The following is a 20564-nucleotide window of genomic DNA, read 5'->3' as shown; positions in this document are numbered from 1 at the left end:
TTAAACAAGATATTATTAACATGCATACGTCATTGTCGATTCGACTAATCTGTTCTGTGTCGCGTAACTGACATATAAAAATCTATATTTTAACTGTGTTTTTTTTAGATAAATTATTATTATACCAGTGCTTTTACTCTTTAACGCCTTTTAAAGTCATGTTTTAGATAGATTACTCTTAACAATACTTTATTTTTCACTGTCATCTGTCAAATAAGCTTTTCGATAGAGTATTGAATTTTATAGAACTACTAAGAAGCGTCTATAATGGTCCTATAGTAGTAGCTTTTTAGTAAGTTCAGAGTGCAGGTGTTAATAATTCCATACAATTAGAATATTCGAGAATAAACTCCACAAGTTAAAAAATAAACCAAATTTAACTAGACACCATTGTTGCCATAATTGCGGCCAAATAGTTATCTATTGTCGAATGGACATTATATAAAATATGTGACAAAAATCCTTTACCAAAGGTTTATGAATAAGACGAGATTTTGACATTGATTACAGAATGTACTGAGATTTAAAACATACTGGTAGGTAAGATTTATTTCCTTTAAACGACAACAATAGCTAAACTAAGCAATTTTTAATGAAAACATTCTGATAAAATAAGGTTAAAATAAATCAATTAACATAAAAATCGTCTCGGAACTTATTTGTTGACATAAAAATACGATATAATGTTGCAATTTTCTAATCATTTCATAATTAACAGGGACATATACATATGTAAAAGCTCAATTCATTCTGTAACAGCCGCACTACGGCTTTTTTCTGCGATATTATTTTATACTAATTTCAATATAAGTATTAGTCTAGCATTTAGTTTAAATCGCGGAAAAAACTCGAGTGCGGCGTTAACTTAAATCAGAACGCCGTTAATACCCGCAAATTAACGTACGTACTCGTACGTTATGTGGGCCCGTTGGCTAATAGTTTGTCAAGCCCCGCCCCTTCGGCTGATTCGACGGCGACACGCGGTTTCTCTTTAGGTACATTCATCGCTGGTAGATTAAGTATGAACACTTCCTTCTTGAATAATTGGCCTACATTTATTCCGATCAGCTAGAAAAAAAAAGCGGGTGACATTGATATAGTGGCAATGAAAGCCAGTAACTATTTAATGGAGGCCGCCCATTCTTTCCGTATCTACCTCAAGAATCACTGCGCAGTCCGAAAGCCTAAAAAAGGCGAAGCGCCCAAACCGGAGCGGAAGCCGAATAAGGCGGTGATATGGGTCGCTAAGGAATACCCGAAGTGGCAACATATGATTTTGAGTACTCTCAAGGAGTTAAATGGGGTAACTACACTGTTATAACGTAATTAGTTTCGCTTGATTTATTTATTGTGTCCTCAAACATTGTGCAAAGCAATTTAAGATTAGCGTGCGATTATCCCTTTGTCTATGTTCGCATTTAACACTCGCTCGTACGGTTTACTGTATGTACGTTACATTGTGAAAACCGGCCGAAGTCTGATCGACTATATGTCTATTAGAAAAAAACATACGGTCACGAAAGAGATAGAAATCTGTGGCTAAGACCTCAAAGTTTATACTGCCATTGGCATTGTCAAACATTGTAAAGAATTAACAAAAATGAGATTAAAAAAAACATGTCAAACTTTATATACACACAAAAATTAGTTGGGAATTAATTTATTCAAATTACAATTAAAAGAAAATATAAAAATATATATACAGTTAAAGTGAGTTGACGAAAGCTTGACGGGAAGTTAGAAAACACATTAACGTCTTCGTCTAAGTTTTTTAATGGCAATAATAACGAAAAGTTATATTTGTGAAAATTATTTAAATAGTAACTTATTAGTTCTAACCTCGTAACGCTTATTGGTATAAAAAATTATATAAAAACTGTTTATTTTGTACCATATTTATATATATATATATATTCAACATCAAATCATTATGATTGCAGCCTTCAGGTCTCCCCGATAACAAAGTATTATCAACAAAACTTTCTGCTATAAACGATCTTAAAAAATATATGAAAAGAGTGATGCCATTCGTTCAAGCCACAAGAGATAATCTACAAAAGATTGGTCCCGAAGCACTCTCTGTTGCCTTGCCCTTTGATGAGGCCCAACTGCTTGAAGATAACAAACAATATCTGCTGAATACTTTGGATGTAAGTATTTGTAGGCTTAATATTTACCGCTTCGTATAAATTATTTATATTATCAGTAGAAAATATAATATGTTTATATGAAAAGATGTCAAGATGGGCTAGCTTAAATAATCTACAATTAAATTGTATTCATATTATTTAAGCATGTAAATTAATAAAACTAACGATGCGATATTAATGTTCATATTACTTTGAGTATTTATTATGAAGTTAATTTTTTATAGCTTAGTCTGTTTCGAAGGACCAAAATAATTCTTTGACAATTTAAATAATCATTTAACGCATTAGTAACATTTTTAAAGTTTTGAATATTTCTTAATGCATACAGTTATACACCGGACTTAAACGATAGGCTGCTATGTCGGGGTTCCATTTTGAATTTTTAGTATGTTTGTAATCGGGACCTAAAGAAAACAAGAATTAAGAAGAAAATTGTTTTTATTTTATTTGAACCACATAATTAGGACAAACATGATATAAATTGACATACATACGTTAAAATATAAAAACAATTTACATTACTATGAATAAAATAACATAAACCGAAGTTATTTTATCGTAGGCGTCGTCGAATGCCGCCTGAAGACCTATTTTCTTTGCTTTTATAACAGTTAAGACTGTTGTTGATTCCGGTAGGTCTTTGCCAAATCACAGAATTTTTATTTTCGATTAAAAGTCTTTGATAATATTTAGTTAAAACTCGTGTTCTCTTGTTAGGTGAAAATTACAAATTTCTAGTAATTATAACATAATTAAAGATAAATCAATAATATTCACTGCGTACGTAAAACAATTCTACCCAAAACACGTTTGAACTTGTCGTTAACCAAAACGGACAGTAGAATGGGTAAACGAAAAACCTGTACTTTATTGTATACAGATAGTCTAAAAAAAAAACAATTTATTACAAAACTTTTTATCTGTCATCGGAGATTTGTTTAAATAATTGGATTATTGTATAATTTTCTGAATCAACAGCTTGACGCAATCGAAGTCAAACATACATACAGTCCTGATACTCCAGAAAAAACGATAGAAGACTGTGCGCCTGGTAGTCCACATGTCAACTTTATTGCGGTACCTGGACTTACAGTGACCTTCACCAACCCCACACCGATGAGTGGATTGTTTACCATTTCTGTGACCCTGGTAGATGGGGATACGGTTGAGAAGATTAAAGCCAAGATCGCTAAAGAGATTAAGGCTATTAAAGGTTAGTAAAATAAATCCAAAGTTATAGTCACCAGTAATACTCATTTTCAGTGGATTAGTGTTTTAACTATTCTAGGAATAGGAATTCTAGGAGAATTTCTGTGTTTGTTTGTATTATAATAATATAATATTTGTGTGTAAATAAATAATGCAAGTAAAATTTGATAAAGTTAGTTCTATTGAAATATAAACGCAATTTTTTACACAACTCGACGTTTCTTCACAGCAGTCGTGGTCAGCGACTGCTACATGAACTTGTCAAATAAATTTGATATAAAGGTTATATATAGGCCATCTATTGCTGGGAAGTATAAAGCAGTCAGCTGTAATTTTTTAATTGTCTCACTATGTATTGTGTGTTAATTATTATGTATACGTTAGTTTACTGTCAAATTATTTGATTACGATAGTAAGAAATAACTATTAGTATGTAAATTTAAAATACAATTTATTTTAAACACACAAATACAGTATTTACAATATTTTTAACATGCATAGTATTAATATTAATAATTCAAAATGAATAAATAGAAAATTAAAACAAATTTGGTCCCTGTGGCAGCATTTCCTCGCTGTAGTGTGTGTGGTATATCTACCAGGCGCAAGCTTAAATCTTTAATTTAGTTAAATAACTATTATATCTATATAGTTAAATTGAAAACCCTGAAAATATTTTTTATTAACTTTCAGACATAAATGCTCTAAAGCTGTGGCGATATCTTGATCCGGCGTTAGGTCCTCGCAAGATTCCAGTAGCAGGCGATCACGTGACAAAATGCGCGGAACTCGTCAATGGCGATGGTATACGCGTACACGTGGAAGCGTCGCGTATAGAACTCGTTCAGAACGGAACGAATATTGACGTCGGCTTACAGTTTGTGTATACTTATGATAAGTGATTGTTTTCAGAAATATATTTATTTATTTTTATAATAAGTGTTTTATTTTGTTAGTCCTTTATTTGTTTAGAGATTTTAATGCTTCGAAAAGTGGTAAGAAACGTAAGAAAAGTTTCTAAAACTCTTTGAACAATTTTATTAAAAAAATAATCTTTGTTTTTACGGTCAAGTTTAGAAATTTATTGGTTAGTTTATTTGTTGTGAGCACTGAATACAGTTGTGAATTTCCAACATGCCTTTAGGCACATCAATGTGTAAGTAAGCATTTTGCGAATGTATATGCATCTGCATAAAGTATTTAATGACGAAATATAGTATTGCCATCAGAAGAGCTATAGATTTACGTTTTGTTCATTTCTGTCTCATCGCATTATGTGTATGTGTGTGTATCTCATGTTAAATGTTTTATTAAAATTTGATTATATAGTCGCAAGGAGTTATAATGGGTTAAAAAATAAAAGAGCTGCAATTTTATATTATATTTAAATAACATATAAACGTTTATTCACATAAAAATGTTTAACATCGCGAAAACGATATGGCGGCGATCCCCGGCGGTCGCAGGCTATGCGAACGCGAAATACCTAAATAATCCAATATTTACACAGTTATATAATACAAACACATAAAAAAACGAAACGATTTCCATAGCTGTGATTTAGGGCTGATGATTGATTTACCACAAACAATTTGATTAAACAAAATACAGTGTAATCTGTATAACTCGCACCTCGTTAAATCGACATCCTCAGTGAGACGCAAAAAAATTGCCATTCCTTTCCGCTGAACCTTTTAAGTGTGCGGTATCTCGAATTATTTAGACGTTGCTACTCGAACAAAATGTTATTTCCCTACGAAATATTGATAATACATATTTATACTCTCTAAAAACGGACAAGTCGGAGTTAATAAAATATATTGACGTCTTACTTGGCATTCCCCGAAATAATAACAATTAAAAAGAATGTTCGGGGTTCGGAGTATTGTTATTGTCATTGTACGTAGTTTAAATCAAAATAACGGATTTGTTTAGTGTACAGTTTACTTCATTAATATGTAAAAATATATACAACAAAACTTATTTGAATTGTGATTCAAATTCGACTCTACAAATGGAAAAATACACATAGAAATCGCGGCTTCGTATGTCGAAATTTCAGCAGTCAAATCATATGTATCTAAGTTCTTGTTAAGTTGAAAATCTCGTTAGCATTTCCCTTGACATTCGAGTTATAGAGATTCCATTGTATTACTAAATTTATTTAAAATGCAAAATTAATCTACTATTTCGAGACGACAAACATGAGTGAAAAATTGTAACTGCCTTTGACTTTGAATAAAATTCTTGCTTAATAAGTAAGAAAATATATTTTGGAATGTCGTAAATAAGGATGATAAAGTAGCATTTAGGTCGTAACTCAGTCTTTGTGTTTCTCACGATACCATAAATATGTCTATTGTGAAAAAGGCACTAAATAGAACCAAAAAACTAAAAGAAATGGCCACAAAAAATTTCACCAATATTGACTTAGACAAACCCTTCATCCATCCACGCAGGTTTGCGTACTATAAAGACTTTTTATTGCCATAAAACACTTCTTATAACATAAATAATATAAATGCATTTGAATGCTGTGAAAACTCCGCTCTTGGCATTCATGGTCATGCAACATTAAAGCAATAAAGTAAAAAATGATTATGTTATTTAGAAAAGTCCTTCCAGTCACGAGAATCAGGCCTCTTTACTGACATAACTATATCTGATGAGAATCAAGCAATAACTTTTATATACCTGTTTTGTTAAATAATTATTATATATATAAAAAAAATTAATGGAATTCTTAATTTGAATATTTTTTGCGAATTTATTTATCTATGGCGTACAACTTTTAAAATACATACGTGTTCACACATTTTACATAGAAATCTCATCATCTGTCTAGTAATATAATCAACGGTATTATTTTTATAGGAACGTTCATGTGATATATAAAACTAAAACATACTTTCAGTTAAAAAAAAGAATTCAATCAAATCACACTTATATACATAAATGAATGAAATCCCAAGAGGGAGGCTTCGCCTTCCAATTTAAAAAAAAATTCAAAAGTACGAATTTATCGTTAAAATTGAAGATCTATGTAAAATCTATGTTCTAAGTAAATAAAACATTTATATGTTTAATTTTAATGCGCTCTGTCGCCGTATAGTTCCTAATACTTTTCCATATTCGCGTTCGCATTTACCTCTAAAATTAAGTAAATCCTCGAATACTCATAATTAATTGGTTAGCTTGCTTTACCTAGACTTTTTAACACCTGAATCTACCAAAGTATTGTTAAGACTGCTGGCACGAGTTCACTTGCTTCTAAATAACACCGAGATATTTGACAAGATTTTAAAAACTATTTCAGCGTAATATTCACTAAAATACAAATTCAATTATTATTATCATAAACGCGCCAAAATGTTTTTTCTGGCCAAGATGGCGTCGCATGACTCACTTGTAAACACATGAGGAATTATTGATATTTTTACTCATATAAATACGTATTATGAATCTATAAAAAAACCAGCAAATAAAACTCCATGATAGTATTAATATTAAACAAGATATTATTAACATGCATACGTCATTGTCGATTCGACTAATCTGTTCTGTGTCGCGTAACTGACATATAAAAATCTATATTTTAACTGTGTTTTTTTTAGATAAATTATTATTATACCAGTGCTTTTACTCTTTAACGCCTTTTAAAGTCATGTTTTAGATAGATTACTCTTAACAATACTTTATTTTTCACTGTCATCTGTCAAATAAGCTTTTCGATAGAGTATTGAATTTTATAGAACTACTAAGAAGCGTCTATAATGGTCCTATAGTAGTAGCTTTTTAGTAAGTTCAGAGTGCAGGTGTTAATAATTCCATACAATTAGAATATTCGAGAATAAACTCCACAAGTTAAAAAATAAACCAAATTTAACTAGACACCATTGTTGCCATAATTGCGGCCAAATAGTTATCTATTGTCGAATGGACATTATATAAAATATGTGACAAAAATCCTTTACCAAAGGTTTATGAATAAGACGAGATTTTGACATTGATTACAGAATGTACTGAGATTTAAAACATACTGGTAGGTAAGATTTATTTCCTTTAAACGACAACAATAGCTAAACTAAGCAATTTTTAATGAAAACATTCTGATAAAATAAGGTTAAAATAAATCAATTAACATAAAAATCGTCTCGGAACTTATTTGTTGACATAAAAATACGATATAATGTTGCAATTTTCTAATCATTTCATAATTAACAGGGACATATACATATGTAAAAGCTCAATTCATTCTGTAACAGCCGCACTACGGCTTTTTTCTGCGATATTATTTTATACTAATTTCAATATAAGTATTAGTCTAGCATTTAGTTTAAATCGCGGAAAAAACTCGAGTGCGGCGTTAACTTAAATCAGAACGCCGTTAATACCCGCAAATTAACGTACGTACTCGTACGTTATGTGGGCCCGTTGGCTAATAGTTTGTCAAGCCCCGCCCCTTCGGCTGATTCGACGGCGACACGCGGTTTCTCTTTAGGTACATTCATCGCTGGTAGATTAAGTATGAACACTTCCTTCTTGAATAATTGGCCTACATTTATTCCGATCAGCTAGAAAAAAAAAGCGGGTGACATTGATATAGTGGCAATGAAAGCCAGTAACTATTTAATGGAGGCCGCCCATTCTTTCCGTATCTACCTCAAGAATCACTGCGCAGTCCGAAAGCCTAAAAAAGGCGAAGCGCCCAAACCGGAGCGGAAGCCGAATAAGGCGGTGATATGGGTCGCTAAGGAGTACCCGAAGTGGCAACATATGATTTTGAGTACTCTCAAGGAGTTAAATGGGGTAACTACACTGTTATAACGTAATTAGTTTCGCTTGATTTATTTATTGTGTCCTCAAACATTGTGCAAAGCAATTTAAGATTAGCGTGCGATTATCCCTTTGTCTATGTTCGCATTTAACACTCGCTCGTACGGTTTACTGTATGTACGTTACATTGTGAAAACCGGCCGAAGTCTGATCGACTATATGTCTATTAGAAAAAAACATACGGTCACGAAAGAGATAGAAATCTGTGGCTAAGACCTCAAAGTTTATACTGCCATTGGCATTGTCAAACATTGTAAAGAATTAACAAAAATGAGATTAAAAAAAACATGTCAAACTTTATATACACACAAAAATTAGTTGGGAATTAATTTATTCAAATTACAATTAAAAGAAAATATAAAAATATATATACAGTTAAAGTGAGTTGACGAAAGCTTGACGGGAAGTTAGAAAACACATTAACGTCTTCGTCTAAGTTTTTTAATGGCAATAATAACGAAAAGTTATATTTGTGAAAATTATTTAAATAGTAACTTATTAGTTCTAACCTCGTAACGCTTATTGGTATAAAAAATTATATAAAAACTGTTTATTTTGTACCATATTTATATATATATATATATTCAACATCAAATCATTATGATTGCAGCCTTCAGGTCTCCCCGATAACAAAGTATTATCAACAAAACTTTCTGCTATAAACGATCTTAAAAAATATATGAAAAGAGTGATGCCATTCGTTCAAGCCACAAGAGATAATCTACAAAAGATTGGTCCCGAAGCACTCTCTGTTGCCTTGCCCTTTGATGAGGCCCAACTGCTTGAAGATAACAAACAATATCTGCTGAATAATTTGGATGTAAGTATTTGTAGGCTTAATATTTACCGCTTCGTATAAATTATTTATATTATCAGTAGAAAATATAATATGTTTATATGAAAAGATGTCAAGATGGGCTAGCTTAAATAATCTACAATTAAATTGTATTCATATTATTTAAGCATGTAAATTAATAAAACTAACGATGCGATATTAATGTTCATATTACTTTGAGTATTTATTATGAAGTTAATTTTTTATAGCTTAGTCTGTTTCGAAGGACCAAAATAATTCTTTGACAATTTAAATAATCATTTAACGCATTAGTAACATTTTTAAAGTTTTGAATATTTCTTAATGCATACAGTTATACACCGGACTTAAACGATAGGCTGCTATGTCGGGGTTCCATTTTGAATTTTTAGTATGTTTGTAATCGGGACCTAAAGAAAACAAGAATTAAGAAGAAAATTGTTTTTATTTTATTTGAACCACATAATTAGGACAAACATGATATAAATTGACATACATACGTTAAAATATAAAAACAATTTACATTACTATGAATAAAATAACATAAACCGAAGTTATTTTATCGTAGGCGTCGTCGAATGCCGCCTGAAGACCTATTTTCTTTGCTTTTATAACAGTTAAGACTGTTGTTGATTCCGGTAGGTCTTTGCCAAATCACAGAATTTTTATTTTCGATTAAAAGTCTTTGATAATATTTAGTTAAAACTCGTGTTCTCTTGTTAGGTGAAAATTACAAATTTCTAGTAATTATAACATAATTAAAGATAAATCAATAATATTCACTGCGTACGTAAAACAATTCTACCCAAAACACGTTTGAACTTGTCGTTAACCAAAACGGACAGTAGAATGGGTAAACGAAAAACCTGTACTTTATTGTATACAGATAGTCTAAAAAAAAAACAATTTATTACAAAACTTTTTATCTGTCATCGGAGATTTGTTTAAATAATTGGATTATTGTATAATTTTCTGAATCAACAGCTTGACGCAATCGAAGTCAAACATACATACAGTCCTGATACTCCAGAAAAAACGATAGAAGACTGTGCGCCTGGTAGTCCACATGTCAACTTTATTGCGGTACCTGGACTTACAGTGACCTTCACCAACCCCACACCGATGAGTGGATTGTTTACCATTTCTGTGACCCTGGTAGATGGGGATACGGTTGAGAAGATTAAAGCCAAGATCGCTAAAGAGATTAAGGCTATTAAAGGTTAGTAAAATAAATCCAAAGTTATAGTCACCAGTAATACTCATTTTCAGTGGATTAGTGTTTTAACTATTCTAGGAATAGGAATTCTAGGAGAATTTCTGTGTTTGTTTGTATTATAATAATATAATATTTGTGTGTAAATAAATAATGCAAGTAAAATTTGATAAAGTTAGTTCTATTGAAATATAAACGCAATTTTTTACACAACTCGACGTTTCTTCACAGCAGTCGTGGTCAGCGACTGCTACATGAACTTGTCAAATAAATTTGATATAAAGGTTATATATAGGCCATCTATTGCTGGGAAGTATAAAGCAGTCAGCTGTAATTTTTTAATTGTCTCACTATGTATTGTGTGTTAATTATTATGTATACGTTAGTTTACTGTCAAATTATTTGATTACGATAGTAAGAAATAACTATTAGTATGTAAATTTAAAATACAATTTATTTTAAACACACAAATACAGTATTTACAATATTTTTAACATGCATAGTATTAATATTAATAATTCAAAATGAATAAATAGAAAATTAAAACAAATTTGGTCCCTGTGGCAGCATTTCCTCGCTGTAGTGTGTGTGGTATATCTACCAGGCGCAAGCTTAAATCTTTAATTTAGTTAAATAACTATTATATCTATATAGTTAAATTGAAAACCCTGAAAATATTTTTTATTAACTTTCAGACATAAATGCTCTAAAGCTGTGGCGATATCTTGATCCGGCGTTAGGTCCTCGCAAGATTCCAGTAGCAGGCGATCACGTGACAAAATGCGCGGAACTCGTCAATGGCGATGGTATACGCGTACACGTGGAAGCGTCGCGTATAGAACTCGTTCAGAACGGAACGAATATTGACGTCGGCTTACAGTTTGTGTATACTTATGATAAGTGATTGTTTTCAGAAATATATTTATTTATTTTTATAATAAGTGTTTTATTTTGTTAGTCCTTTATTTGTTTAGAGATTTTAATGCTTCGAAAAGTGGTAAGAAACGTAAGAAAAGTTTCTAAAACTCTTTGAACAATTTTATTAAAAAAATAATCTTTGTTTTTACGGTCAAGTTTAGAAATTTATTGGTTAGTTTATTTGTTGTGAGCACTGAATACAGTTGTGAATTTCCAACATGCCTTTAGGCACATCAATGTGTAAGTAAGCATTTTGCGAATGTATATGCATCTGCATAAAGTATTTAATGACGAAATATAGTATTGCCATCAGAAGAGCTATAGATTTACGTTTTGTTCATTTCTGTCTCATCGCATTATGTGTATGTGTGTGTATCTCATGTTAAATGTTTTATTAAAATTTGATTATATAGTCGCAAGGAGTTATAATGGGTTAAAAAATAAAAGAGCTGCAATTTTATATTATATTTAAATAACATATAAACGTTTATTCACATAAAAATGTTTAACATCGCGAAAACGATATGGCGGCGATCCCCGGCGGTCGCAGGCTATGCGAACGCGAAATACCTAAATAATCCAATATTTACACAGTTATATAATACAAACACATAAAAAAACGAAACGATTTCCATAGCTGTGATTTAGGGCTGATGATTGATTTACCACAAACAATTTGATTAAACAAAATACAGTGTAATCTGTATAACTCGCACCTCGTTAAATCGACATCCTCAGTGAGACGCAAAAAAATTGCCATTCCTTTCCGCTGAACCTTTTAAGTGTGCGGTATCTCGAATTATTTAGACGTTGCTACTCGAACAAAATGTTATTTCCCTACGAAATATTGATAATACATATTTATACTCTCTAAAAACGGACAAGTCGGAGTTAATAAAATATATTGACGTCTTACTTGGCATTCCCCGAAATAATAACAATTAAAAAGAATGTTCGGGGTTCGGAGTATTGTTATTGTCATTGTACGTAGTTTAAATCAAAATAACGGATTTGTTTAGTGTACAGTTTACTTCATTAATATGTAAAAATATATACAACAAAACTTATTTGAATTGTGATTCAAATTCGACTCTACAAATGGAAAAATACACATAGAAATCGCGGCTTCGTATGTCGAAATTTCAGCAGTCAAATCATATGTATCTAAGTTCTTGTTAAGTTGAAAATCTCGTTAGCATTTCCCTTGACATTCGAGTTATAGAGATTCCATTGTATTACTAAATTTATTTAAAATGCAAAATTAATCTACTATTTCGAGACGACAAACATGAGTGAAAAATTGTAACTGCCTTTGACTTTGAATAAAATTCTTGCTTAATAAGTAAGAAAATATATTTTGGAATGTCGTAAATAAGGATGATAAAGTAGCATTTAGGTCGTAACTCAGTCTTTGTGTTTCTCACGATACCATAAATATGTCTATTGTGAAAAAGGCACTAAATAGAACCAAAAAACTAAAAGAAATGGCCACAAAAAATTTCACCAATATTGACTTAGACAAACCCTTCATCCATCCACGCAGGTTTGCGTACTATAAAGACTTTTTATTGCCATAAAACACTTCTTATAACATAAATAATATAAATGCATTTGAATGCTGTGAAAACTCCGCTCTTGGCATTCATGGTCATGCAACATTAAAGCAATAAAGTAAAAAATGATTATGTTATTTAGAAAAGTCCTTCCAGTCACGAGAATCAGGCCTCTTTACTGACATAACTATATCTGATGAGAATCAAGCAATAACTTTTATATACCTGTTTTGTTAAATAATTATTATATATATAAAAAAAATTAATGGAATTCTTAATTTGAATATTTTTTGCGAATTTATTTATCTATGGCGTACAACTTTTAAAATACATACGTGTTCACACATTTTACATAGAAATCTCATCATCTGTCTAGTAATATAATCAACGGTATTATTTTTATAGGAACGTTCATGTGATATATAAAACTAAAACATACTTTCAGTTAAAAAAAAGAATTCAATCAAATCACACTTATATACATAAATGAATGAAATCCCAAGAGGGAGGCTTCGCCTTCCAATTTAAAAAAAAATTCAAAAGTACGAATTTATCGTTAAAATTGAAGATCTATGTAAAATCTATGTTCTAAGTAAATAAAACATTTATATGTTTAATTTTAATGCGCTCTGTCGCCGTATAGTTCCTAATACTTTTCCATATTCGCGTTCGCATTTACCTCTAAAATTAAGTAAATCCTCGAATACTCATAATTAATTGGTTAGCTTGCTTTACCTAGACTTTTTAAAACCTGAATCTACCAAAGTATTGTTAAGACTGCTGGCACGAGTTCACTTGCTTCTAAATAACACCGAGATATTTGACAAGATTTTAAAAACTATTTCAGCGTAATATTCACTAAAATACAAATTCAATTATTATTATCATAAACGCGCCAAAATGTTTTTTCTGGCCAAGATGGCGTCGCATGACTCACTTGTAAACACATGAGGAATTATTGATATTTTTACTCATATAAATACGTATTATGAATCTATAAAAAAACCAGCAAATAAAACTCCATGATAGTATTAATATTAAACAAGATATTATTAACATGCATACGTCATTGTCGATTCGACTAATCTGTTCTGTGTCGCGTAACTGACATATAAAAATCTATATTTTAACTGTGTTTTTTTTAGATAAATTATTATTATACCAGTGCTTTTACTCTTTAACGCCTTTTAAAGTCATGTTTTAGATAGATTACTCTTAACAATACTTTATTTTTCACTGTCATCTGTCAAATAAGCTTTTCGATAGAGTATTGAATTTTATAGAACTACTAAGAAGCGTCTATAATGGTCCTATAGTAGTAGCTTTTTAGTAAGTTCAGAGTGCAGGTGTTAATAATTCCATACAATTAGAATATTCGAGAATAAACTCCACAAGTTAAAAAATAAACCAAATTTAACTAGACACCATTGTTGCCATAATTGCGGCCAAATAGTTATCTATTGTCGAATGGACATTATATAAAATATGTGACAAAAATCCTTTACCAAAGGTTTATGAATAAGACGAGATTTTGACATTGATTACAGAATGTACTGAGATTTAAAACATACTGGTAGGTAAGATTTATTTCCTTTAAACGACAACAATAGCTAAACTAAGCAATTTTTAATGAAAACATTCTGATAAAATAAGGTTAAAATAAATCAATTAACATAAAAATCGTCTCGGAACTTATTTGTTGACATAAAAATACGATATAATGTTGCAATTTTCTAATCATTTCATAATTAACAGGGACATATACATATGTAAAAGCTCAATTCATTCTGTAACAGCCGCACTACGGCTTTTTTCTGCGATATTATTTTATACTAATTTCAATATAAGTATTAGTCTAGCATTTAGTTTAAATCGCGGAAAAAACTCGAGTGCGGCGTTAACTTAAATCAGAACGCCGTTAATACCCGCAAATTAACGTACGTACTCGTACGTTATGTGGGCCCGTTGGCTAATAGTTTGTCAAGCCCCGCCCCTTCGGCTGATTAGACGGCGCTACGCGGTTTCTCTTTAGGTACATTCATCGCTGGTAGATTAAGTATGAACACTTCCTTCTTGAATAATTGGCCTACATTTCTTCCGATCAGCTAGAAAAAAAAGCGGGTGACATTGATATAGTGGCAATGAAAGCCAGTAACTATTTAATGGAGGCCGCCCATTCTTTCCGTATCTACCTCAAGAATCACTGCGCAGTCCGAAAGCCTAAAAAAGGCGAAGCGCCCAAACCGGAGCGGAAGCCGAATAAGGCGGTGATATGGGTCGCTAAGGAGTACCCGAAGTGGCAACATATGATTTTGAGTACTCTCAAGGAGTTAAATGGGGTAACTATACTGTTATAACGTAATTAGTTTCGCTTGATTTATTTATTGTGTCCTCAAACATTGTGCAAAGCAATTTAAGATTAGCGTGCGATTATCCCTTTGTCTATGTGCGCATTTAACACTCGCTCGTACGGTTTACTGTATGTACGTTACATTGTGAAAACCGGCCGAAGTCTGATCGACTATCTGTCTATTAGAAAAAACATACGGTCACGAAAGAGATAGAAATCTGTGGCTAAGACCTCAAAGTTTATACTGCCATTGGCATTGTCAAACATTGTAAAGAATTAACAAAAATGAGATTAAAAAAAACATGTCAAACTTTATATACACACAAAAATTAGTTGGGAATTAATTTATTCAAATTACAATTAAAAGGAAATATAAAAATATATCCAGTTAAAGTGAGTTGACGAAAGCTTGACGGGAAGTTATAAAACACATTAACGTCTTCGTCTAAGTTTTTTAATGGCAATAATAACGAAAAGTTATATTTGTGAAAATTATTTAAATAGTAACTTATTAGTTCTAACCTCGTAACGCTTATTGGTATAAAAAATTATATAAAAACTGTTTATTTTATACCATACTTATATATATATATATTCAACATCAAATCATTATGATTGCAGCCTTCAGGTCTCCCCGATAACAAAGTATTATCAACAAAACTTTCTGCTATAAACGATCTTAAAAAATATATGAAAAGAGTGATGCCATTCGTTCAAGCCACAAGAGATAATCTACAAAAGATTGGTCCCGAAGCACTCTCTGTTGCCTTGCCCTTTGATGAGGCCCAACTGCTTGAAGATAACAAACAATATCTGCTGAATACTTTGGATGTAAGTATTTGTAGGCTTAATATTTACCGCTTCGTATAAATTATTTATATTATCAGTAGAAAATATAATATGTTTATATGAAAAGATGTCAAGATGGGCTAGCTTAAATAATCTACAATTACATTGTATTTATATTATTTAAGCATGTAAATTAATAAAAGTAACGATGCGATATTAATGTTCATATTACTTCGAGTATTTATTATGAAGTTAATTTTTTATAGCTTAGTCTGTTTCGAAGGACCAAAATAATTCTTTGACAATTTAAATAATCATTTAACGCATTAGTAACATTTTTAAAGTTTTGAATATTTCTTAATGCATACAGTTATACACCGGACTTAAACGATAGGCTGCTATGTCGGGGTTCCATTTTGAATTTTTAGTATGTTTGTAATCGGGACCTAAAGAAAACAAGAATTAAGAAGAAAATTGTTTTTATTTTATTTGAACCACATAATTAGGACAAACATGATATAAATTGACATACATACGTTAAAATATAAAAACAATTTACATTACTATGAATAAAGTAAAATGCCGCCTGAAGACCTATTTTCTTTGCTTTTATAACAGTTAAGACTGTTGTTGATTCCGGTAGGTCTTTGCCAAATCACAGAATTTTTATTTTCGATTAAAAGTCTTTGATAATATTTAGTTAAAACTCGTGTTCTCTTGTTAGGTGAAAATTACAAATTTCTAGTAATTATAACATAATTAAAGATAAATCAATAATATTCACTGCGTACGTAAAACAATTCTACCCAAAACACGTTTGAACTTGTCGTTAACCAAAACGGACAGTAGAATGGGTAAACGAAAAACCTGTACTTTATTGTATACAGATAGTCTAAAAAAAAACAATTTATTACAAAACTTTTTATCTGTCATCGGAGATTTGTTTAAATAATTGGATTATTGTATAATTTTCTGAATCAACAGCTTGACGCAATCGAAGTCAAACATACATACAGTCCTGATACTCCAGAAAAAACGATAGAAGACTGTGCGCCTGGTAGTCCACATGTCAACTTTATTGCGGTACCTGGACTTACAGTGACCTTCACCAACCCCACACCGATGAGTGGATTGTTTACCATTTCTGTGACCCTGGTAGATGGGGATACGGTTGAGAAGATTAAAGCCAAGATAGCTAAAGAGATTAAGGCTATTAAAGGTTAGTAAAAAAAATTGGTTAAAATAAATCCAAAGTTATAGTCACCAGTAATACTCATTTTCAGTGGATTAGTGTTTTAACTGTTCTAGGAAATATTCTCTAAGGATTCACTTGGATTGACAGAGTGTTTGTGGCTTAAAAGCAAATGGGAGAATTTCTGTGTTTGTTTGTATTATAATAATATAATATTTGTGTGTAAATAAATAATGCAAGTAAAATTTGATAAAGTTAGTTCTATTGAAATATTAACGCAATTTTTTACACAACTCGACGTTTCTTCACAGCAGTCGTGGTCAGCGACTGCTACATGAACTTGTCAAATAAATTTGATATAAAGGTTATATATAGGCCATCTATTGCTGGGAAGTATAAAGCAGTCAGCTGTAATTTTTTAATTGTCTCACTATGTATTGTGTGTTAATTATTATGTATACGTTAGTTTACTGTCAAATTATTTGATTACGATAGTAAGAAATAACTATTAGTATGTAAATTTAAAATACAATTTATTTTAAACACACAAATACAGTATTTACAATATTTTTAACATGCATAGTATTAATATTAATAATTCAAAATGAATAAATAGAAAATTAAAACAAATTTGGTCCCTGTGGCAGCATTTCCTCGCTGTAGTGTGTGTGGTATATCTACCAGGCGCAAGCTTAAATCTTTAATTTAGTTAAATAACTATTATATCTATATAGTTAAATTGAAAACCCTGAAAATATTTTTTATTAACTTTCAGACATAAATGCTCTAAAGCTGTGGCGATATCTTGATCCGGCGTTAGGTCCTCGCAAGATTCCAGTAGCAGGCGATCACGTGACAAAATGCGCGGAACTCGTCAATGGCGATGGTATACGCGTACACGTGGAAGCGTCGCGTATAGAACTCGTTCAGAACGGAACGAATATTGACGTCGGCTTACAGTTTGTGTATACTTATGATAAGTGATTGTTTTCAGAAATATATTTATTTATTTTTATAATAAGTGTTTTATTTTGTTAGTCCTTTATTTGTTTAGAGATTTTAATGCTTCGAAAAGTGGTAAGAAACGTAAGAAAAGTTTCTAAAACTCTTTGAACAATTTTATTAAAAAAATAATCTTTGTTTTTACGGTCAAGTTTAGAAATTTATTGGTTAGTTTATTTGTTGTGAGCACTGAATACAGTTGTGAATTTCCAACATGCCTTTAGGCACATCAATGTGTAAGTAAGCATTTTGCGAATGTATATGCATCTGCATAAAGTATTTAATGACGAAATATAGTATTGCCATCAGAAGAGCTATAGATTTACGTTTTGTTCATTTCTGTCTCATCGCATTATGTGTATGTGTGTGTATCTCATGTTAAATGTTTTATTAAAATTTGATTATATAGTCGCAAGGAGTTATAATGGGTTAAAAAATAAAAGAGCTGCAATTTTATATTATATTTAAATAACATATAAACGTTTATTCACATAAAAATGTTTAACATCGCGAAAACGATATGGCGGCGATCCCCGGCGGTCGCAGGCTATGCGAACGCGAAATACCTAAATAATCCAATATTTACACAGTTATATAATACAAACACATAAAAAAACGAAACGATTTCCATAGCTGTGATTTAGGGCTGATGATTGATTTACCACAAACAATTTGATTAAACAAAATACAGTGTAATCTGTATAACTCGCACCTCGTTAAATCGACATCCTCAGTGAGACGCAAAAAAATTGCCATTCCTTTCCGCTGAACCTTTTAAGTGTGCGGTATCTCGAATTATTTAGACGTTGCTACTCGAACAAAATGTTATTTCCCTACGAAATATTGATAATACATATTTATACTCTCTAAAAACGGACAAGTCGGAGTTAATAAAATATATTGACGTCTTACTTGGCATTCCCCGAAATAATAACAATTAAAAAGAATGTTCGGGGTTCGGAGTATTGTTATTGTCATTGTACGTAGTTTAAATCAAAATAACGGATTTGTTTAGTGTACAGTTTACTTCATTAATATGTAAAAATATATACAACAAAACTTATTTGAATTGTGATTCAAATTCGACTCTACAAATGGAAAAATACACATAGAAATCGCGGCTTCGTATGTCGAAATTTCAGCAGTCAAATCATATGTATCTAAGTTCTTGTTAAGTTGAAAATCTCGTTAGCATTTCCCTTGACATTCGAGTTATAGAGATTCCATTGTATTACTAAATTTATTTAAAATGCAAAATTAATCTACTATTTCGAGACGACAAATATGAGTGAAAAATTGTAACTGCCTTTGACTTTGAATAAAATTCTTGCTTAATAAGTAAGAAAATATATTTTGGAATGTCGTAAATAAGGATGATAAAGTAGCATTTAGGTCGTAACTCAGTCTTTGTGTTTCTCACGATACCATAAATATGTCTATTGTGAAAAAGGCACTAAATAGAACCAAAAAACTAAAAGAAATGGCCACAAAAAATTTCACCAATATTGACTTAGACAAACCCTTCATCCATCCACGCAGGTTTGCGTACTATAAAGACTTTTTATTGCCATAAAACACTTCTTATAACATAAATAATATAAATGCATTTGAATGCTGTGAAAACTCCGCTCTTGGCATTCATGGTCATGCAACATTAAAGCAATAAAGTAAAAAATGATTATGTTATTTAGAAAAGTCCTTCCAGTCACGAGAATCAGGCCTCTTTACTGACATAACTATATCTGATGAGAATCAAGCAATAACTTTTATATACCTGTTTTGTTAAATAATTATTATATATATAAAAAAAATTAATGGAATTCTTAATTTGAATATTTTTTGCGAATTTATTTATCTATGGCGTACAACTTTTAAAATACATACGTGTTCACACATTTTACATAGAAATCTCATCATCTGTCTAGTAATATAATCAACGGTATTATTTTTATAGGAACGTTCATGTGATATATAAAACTAAAACATACTTTCAGTTAAAAAAAAGAATTCAATCAAATCACACTTATATACATAAATGAATGAAATCCCAAGAGGGAGGCTTCGCCTTCCAATTTAAAAAAAAATTCAAAAGTACGAATTTATCGTTAAAATTGAAGATCTATGTAAAATCTATGTTCTAAGTAAATAAAACATTTATATGTTTAATTTTAATGCGCTCTGTCGCCGTATAGTTCCTAATACTTTTCCATATTCGCGTTCGCATTTACCTCTAAAATTAAGTAAATCCTCGAATACTCATAATTAATTGGTTAGCTTGCTTTACCTAGACTTTTTAACACCTGAATCTACCAAAGTATTGTTAAGACTGCTGGCACGAGTTCACTTGCTTCTAAATAACACCGAGATATTTGACAAGATTTTAAAAACTATTTCAGCGTAATATTCACTAAAATACAAATTCAATTATTATTATCATAAACGCGCCAAAATGTTTTTTCTGGCCAAGATGGCGTCGCATGACTCACTTGTAAACACATGAGGAATTATTGATATTTTTACTCATATAAATACGTATTA

The 20564-nt window shown here is 30.9% G+C and overlaps 3 protein-coding genes across 3 annotated transcripts; all 3 read left to right on the top strand.

The window, feature by feature from the left end:
• The first annotated feature begins 1079 nt into the window (after nucleotides 1-1079).
• On the top strand, nucleotides 1080-4292 carry LOC123712172 (leucine--tRNA ligase, cytoplasmic-like). Its single transcript, XM_045665155.1, has 4 exons — nucleotides 1080-1303; nucleotides 1941-2150; nucleotides 3129-3363; nucleotides 4053-4292. Exons 1-4 carry the CDS (start codon nucleotides 1106-1108, stop codon nucleotides 4259-4261), a joined length of 852 nt encoding a protein of 283 aa, XP_045521111.1. The 5' UTR covers nucleotides 1080-1105; the 3' UTR covers nucleotides 4262-4292.
• A 3652-nt stretch (nucleotides 4293-7944) lies between these two features.
• On the top strand, nucleotides 7945-11157 carry LOC123712182 (leucine--tRNA ligase, cytoplasmic-like). Its single transcript, XM_045665168.1, has 3 exons — nucleotides 7945-8168; nucleotides 9994-10228; nucleotides 10918-11157. Exons 1-3 carry the CDS (start codon nucleotides 7971-7973, stop codon nucleotides 11124-11126), a joined length of 642 nt encoding a protein of 213 aa, XP_045521124.1. The 5' UTR covers nucleotides 7945-7970; the 3' UTR covers nucleotides 11127-11157.
• Nucleotides 11158-13982: 2825 nt separating this feature from the next.
• LOC123712168 (leucine--tRNA ligase, cytoplasmic-like) lies at nucleotides 13983-18039 on the top strand. The gene is made up of 5 exons (XM_045665151.1): nucleotides 13983-14000; nucleotides 14799-15032; nucleotides 15665-15874; nucleotides 16817-17051; nucleotides 17800-18039. The coding sequence occupies exons 1-5, from the start codon at nucleotides 13998-14000 to the stop codon at nucleotides 18006-18008; spliced, it is 891 nt and encodes a 296-aa protein (XP_045521107.1). The 5' UTR covers nucleotides 13983-13997; the 3' UTR covers nucleotides 18009-18039.
• The last annotated feature ends 2525 nt before the right edge of the window (nucleotides 18040-20564 follow it).

The sequence above is a fragment of the Pieris brassicae genome, chromosome 7 (genome assembly GCF_905147105.1).
Source record: "Pieris brassicae chromosome 7, ilPieBrab1.1, whole genome shotgun sequence".
In the NCBI taxonomy this organism is placed as follows: Eukaryota; Metazoa; Arthropoda; class Insecta; order Lepidoptera; family Pieridae; genus Pieris; species Pieris brassicae.
Note: the sequence above shows the minus strand (reverse complement) of the source record. Positions and strands in the feature narration are given on the sequence as shown.

What these genes read in the sequence shown, in the direction of transcription:
- LOC123712182 (XM_045665168.1), top strand. Translation starts at nt 7,971, where the DNA reads ATGAAAGCCAGTAACTATTTAATGGAGGCCGCCCATTCTTTCCGTATC. An exon ending in CTCTCAAGGAGTTAAATGGG is followed by an intron (nt 8,169 to 9,993) that starts GTAACTACACTG and finishes CTGAATCAACAG; the next exon opens with CTTGACGCAATCGAAGTCAA. An exon ending in AGAGATTAAGGCTATTAAAG is followed by an intron (nt 10,229 to 10,917) that starts GTTAGTAAAATA and finishes ATTAACTTTCAG; the next exon opens with ACATAAATGCTCTAAAGCTG.
- LOC123712168 (XM_045665151.1), top strand. An exon ending in CTCTCAAGGAGTTAAATGGG is followed by an intron (nt 15,033 to 15,664) that starts GTAACTATACTG and finishes TTATGATTGCAG; the next exon opens with CCTTCAGGTCTCCCCGATAA. An exon ending in ATCTGCTGAATACTTTGGAT is followed by an intron (nt 15,875 to 16,816) that starts GTAAGTATTTGT and finishes CTGAATCAACAG; the next exon opens with CTTGACGCAATCGAAGTCAA.
- LOC123712172 (XM_045665155.1), top strand. Translation starts at nt 1,106, where the DNA reads ATGAAAGCCAGTAACTATTTAATGGAGGCCGCCCATTCTTTCCGTATC. An exon ending in CTCTCAAGGAGTTAAATGGG is followed by an intron (nt 1,304 to 1,940) that starts GTAACTACACTG and finishes TTATGATTGCAG; the next exon opens with CCTTCAGGTCTCCCCGATAA. An exon ending in AGAGATTAAGGCTATTAAAG is followed by an intron (nt 3,364 to 4,052) that starts GTTAGTAAAATA and finishes ATTAACTTTCAG; the next exon opens with ACATAAATGCTCTAAAGCTG.